The 4423-nt window shown below is 40.5% G+C and overlaps 1 protein-coding gene across 1 annotated transcript in view; it reads right to left on the reverse strand.

The window, feature by feature from the left end:
* Positions 1-1229: 1229 nt before the first annotated feature.
* LOC104624287 (gamma-aminobutyric acid receptor subunit pi-like) overlaps positions 1230-4423 on the reverse strand; it is a gene marked incomplete at its 3' end in the record, with an annotated part of 6884 nt that continues 3690 nt past the window's right edge. The window contains exon 4 of the mRNA XM_010291623.1: positions 1230-1367. Within this exon, the coding sequence (XP_010289925.1) occupies positions 1230-1367 (138 nt within the window). The remainder of the gene's footprint in view (positions 1368-4423) is intronic.

The raw sequence follows: 4423 nt of genomic DNA on the forward strand, positions 1-4423 counted from the left end.
CAGGCTGACAGGCCTGTAGTTCCCAGGATAAGAGCAGGTCTGTGAAAATGCTTCTGACCCTTCCTTGGATAGAGGAGCCTCAGGCTGGGCAATCTGTGCTCTGCTGCCCACCAGGCTGGACAGAGGCTGCCGCAGATAAAGAGCAACTCCAACAAGCACTAGCCATGAAACCCAACATCTTGCAGTTGTAAAAACACCTAACATATTCACGGAAATTTCCATGGCTGAATAGAGGCTTTTGACTTGCCTAATAAAGCCAGACTGGCTATTTCCAGGAAGGCTGGGAACTGTTCTAAGCTGGGTACCCAGGGTCCCTGGTGTCTCTCCAATTTAAATGCCCAACTTACAGGCTCTTATTCCTTCACAAGAGCTCTCCCTGACATTATGTGCAACAAGTAGTACCTCTCTCGTTTATCATTCTTTAGGTAATGCAGAGCTTCCAATAAAATGCTCAACAACTGTCAACCTTTACATTAGCTGGGTCTCTACTGGTAACATCTGGAAAAGTATGTATGGTTTCAAGAATGTAATCTAGCAGAACATGAAAACTGTCATCCTAAGAGAAACCAATGTGCTCAGTTCACAGAATCATTAAGGTTGGAAAAGACCTCTAAGATCGTCAAGTCCAACCACCAACACAACACCACCAAGCCCACTAAACCGTGTCCCGAACCGCCACGTCTACACGTTTTTTGAACACTTCCAGAGATGGCGACTCCACCACCTTCCTGGGCAGCCTGTCCCAATGTTTGACCACTCTCTCAGGAAAGAAATTTTTCCTAATATCCAATCTAAACCTCCCCTGGCGCAGCTTGAGGCCATTTCCTCTCATCCTATCACTAGTTACTTAGGAGAAGAGACCAACACCCATGTCGCGACAACCCCCTTTCAGGTAGTTGTAGAGAGCAATGAGGTCTCCCCTCAGCCTCCTCTTCTCCAGACTAAACAACCCCAGTTCCCTCAGCCGCTCCTCATAAGACCCCTCACCAGCTTTGTTGCCCTTCTCTGGACACACTCCAGCACCTCAACATCCTTCTTGTAGTGAGGGGCCCAAAACTGAACACAGGATTCAAGCTGCGGCCTCACCAGTGCCGAGTACAGGGGCACGATCACTTCCCCACTCCTGCTGCCCACACTATTGCTGATACAGGCCAGGATGCTTAAGGCTGTTCTGTTTCCAGAGCCATATTCCAAACTGTCCCTAGAAAGTGTTAGAAGGGTGTTTTTACCTGTCTCATATGCCGCTTCCGATACTGAGGTAAAGTGGTCTTCTACTGTATATTGTGCCAGTCGGAGTGTGTCCAAACCTCGAACTGAATCATTTCCTCTAGTCCAGTAAAACGTGACATCATTGATGTTATAACCCCCTGTAGTGATACACAAGCCAAAGTGTTTATTTTACAGAAAAATTAATTTGTGTTGAGCCCACTTATGGTTCAGCTGATTCTTATTTGTCTGTCTGAAAGTACAGTTAGACATAAACAATTCTGGCAGAACATAATCCCTGTTCACAACAAAACTCCCAATAAAATGCAAAGTCTTATAATTTAAAAGCTGACTTTTTTGGAGGTGGTCTTTTTTATATCTTTCGTTCTAGTATATATATGACATAAACTAATAAAAGAGATTAGTACCACATGGTATTCTAAAGGCAAAGCTATTAAGCTTTAAAGAAATACAGTTTTTATGAATTACAGCACTGCCAGCATTTGCACTAAACATTCAGTGCGCCCTTTGTTACATCCCAGGATGCTGTTTCTTGATGCAGTGCATTTGGTCCTCATTCCCATAGAAACAAAGGGGTGAAGCAGGGCTGCTGCGTGCTGGAGTTGTGCTCTGAGCTGGGCTTGGGTCATCACTTGGACGACATTTTGGCTTCGGAGCTTGGACGCCTCCCAAGGACGCCAGCTTACGTGCTGATGTTTCTGCAGGCTCAACAGCATGGCACGCTTCAGGGGCCCCGGGAGATTTCCTCTTAACCTTCAAGCAGTAATTAGAAGCCGAGACGGGACATGAATCATCTATCAGAAGGCAACTGTATTTCGCACACACTTGTCAATATGCGGCACAATCATAGCTAAAATTCCTCTGTAGCTTCTTTCCCATTATATTAAAAGGCAGGCAATTTTCAGACTAGTGTATATGATTAATTCAAGATTATGTTAATGTAATTTACATGTTAACAGGGAGCATTTGAACATCTTTTCCTTTAGCTTACTTAGATCAATCATTCTTGCATTTGACAGACTTATATTGTGCAAGTTAATAGCTAAGCTTAGGGGACAGAAACATGAACAGATGATTATTTTTAGACTCCAGCCAATTCTAAGTAAATTAGAGTGTGAGACAATAATGCAATACATTGCACAAGAGTATATGCTGCAAAAAGAACAAAGCTCTAGAATCACAGAAAAAGCCATGCATTAAAATAAAAAAGAGCATTTTAATATTCTTAAGTTAATGGCTTTGATTCTCACAATGACAAAAAAGAACTGATTTCCTATAGCCCTTTAGTGTAGGAAAAACAGAAGTTCAGAAATTTCATTTCAAGGAAACACTGCTGGTTACCAATTAAAATAACAATTTCACCTGGAAATTCTTTCCCTGACCATTCTTTAAATGTAAATCTTGCTTTCACTATCACTGGCAGTTTTCTTAAAAGGTATCATGACCAGGAACCTTGGCTCACATTACCATATTTATAGCAACGCAAGCCAAAACACTGCTGTGTCAAAAGACTAAGCCAAAAGTATGTGCATCCAAGCTAAGTTCTTGATTCCCTAAAACCACACACTGGGAAATCTCCCAGATTTGGGAGACAAAAAATAAAAGTAACATTTCCTACAAAAAAATGATTGCATTGTCCTCAGTCAAAACAAAAAGATTCATAGAAGCAGTTTTTATGGATGACTCCAAGCATGGATTCATTTTACTTTCCTCCAGTATAAATGAACTGTAGATATTTCAATAAAGTCCAAAGAACTGAAGAGTACCACAGTAAATTCTTATCTATTTTATACAAGATATTGAGTCTTCAGAGTTGTGTGAGACGGGAGAAATTCTCGATGCCCGGATGGGTGATAACAAGCGTATCTCCAAATGGAGGTTGTTTTGCTTGAATAGAACCGTTTTTTGTTCCAAAGTATTTTCATTAGCTGAACAGTTAGTAGGTTTTGTTGATCCTTCCTATGAAAATTCTTTGAAAATACTAATCCCAAAACTCTTATTTGTGAAGAATTTTCATGAGGAGAGTCTTCCCAATAGTCAGTAAAGTTAAGGAGCACAGTGCTCCCTCTGTGCAAAGTTATTCTTCATTCAGGGGATTAATATTTTACTAATTATAAAATGTTTAAAAAGTTTATAGAGACAAAATCCTTAAGCCATGGTATTTGGTTTCTACAAGTAATCTCTCTTCTCTTTACATGGCACTGAGTTTTCATTCTAACTAATTCCTCAAGCCCAAAATATCTCATGCCTGTACTTCGTTGATACAGTACGAGCAGCTAATGTCAACAGGGTTAACTCCAGGAATAGTAAATTTGGGATTAAACATTCATAATGCCTAATACAAATGAGTTTCTTTACCTTTCTGTTGCTAATTTTAATTTCCCCTGATTGTCAAGCACAGGTGAAGTGCCTTCACATGGCTCTTCACTGAATAAACGCTAAAGGACAAGTTCGTAACGGAAATAAAATTTCAGAGATGGGCCCAAAACATGAATATATATTTGGACTGGAGGCTTGTGTGAGGGAATTAATGAGGAAAAAAAGCCCACAGCCCAGTGTGAATGAATGGCGATGTTCCCTACCACATGAACCCCCAGCAGCACCAACCGAGACAGGAACCCTCCGGGTCCCCAAATGCCACATCTGCCACATCAACAGAGACTCAGAGTGGCATCGCTCTGTCCCCTAACACATGCCTGTAGTACCTTCTGAAGTGTTACAATAACAAGGGAAAAAAAACAATAGACATTTTGGCTGAAACGTATTTTGCTGTGTAGAAAGCGTTAAGTCAATAAATGTTATTAACTACTAATAGCAGAATAGCACATTGTAAAGGCCACTGGAGATGCTTTACTGCGTAAAGCCATTAATTGATAATATCATATCATGTTTGTCTTTACATTAGTAATCACTTAATAAAACGCTTAACATTTTGTTTCAGATCAAATATTTGCCATATATTTTACGTTTTATTTAGAAGTGTCGGTATTCGTGTGGATGTGTATGTATGCTTGCGTTCACAATTCTTAATCCCAGGTAACGGTATTTGCAAGCAGTATTCTGGGATGATGTCATTATTCATCTATAAATTGACATAGCTTATCTCATGAGGGGGCAAATACTATTTCCAGCATGCCCAAAAGAAAGTATTACAGTGCACTGAAGAAAAGGGGCCACAACTAAAGGCACACTCTTT

The sequence above is a fragment of the Phaethon lepturus genome, unplaced genomic scaffold, assembly GCF_000687285.1.
Source record: "Phaethon lepturus isolate BGI_N335 unplaced genomic scaffold, ASM68728v1 scaffold577, whole genome shotgun sequence".
Lineage (NCBI taxonomy): Eukaryota > Metazoa > Chordata > Aves > Phaethontiformes > Phaethontidae > Phaethon > Phaethon lepturus.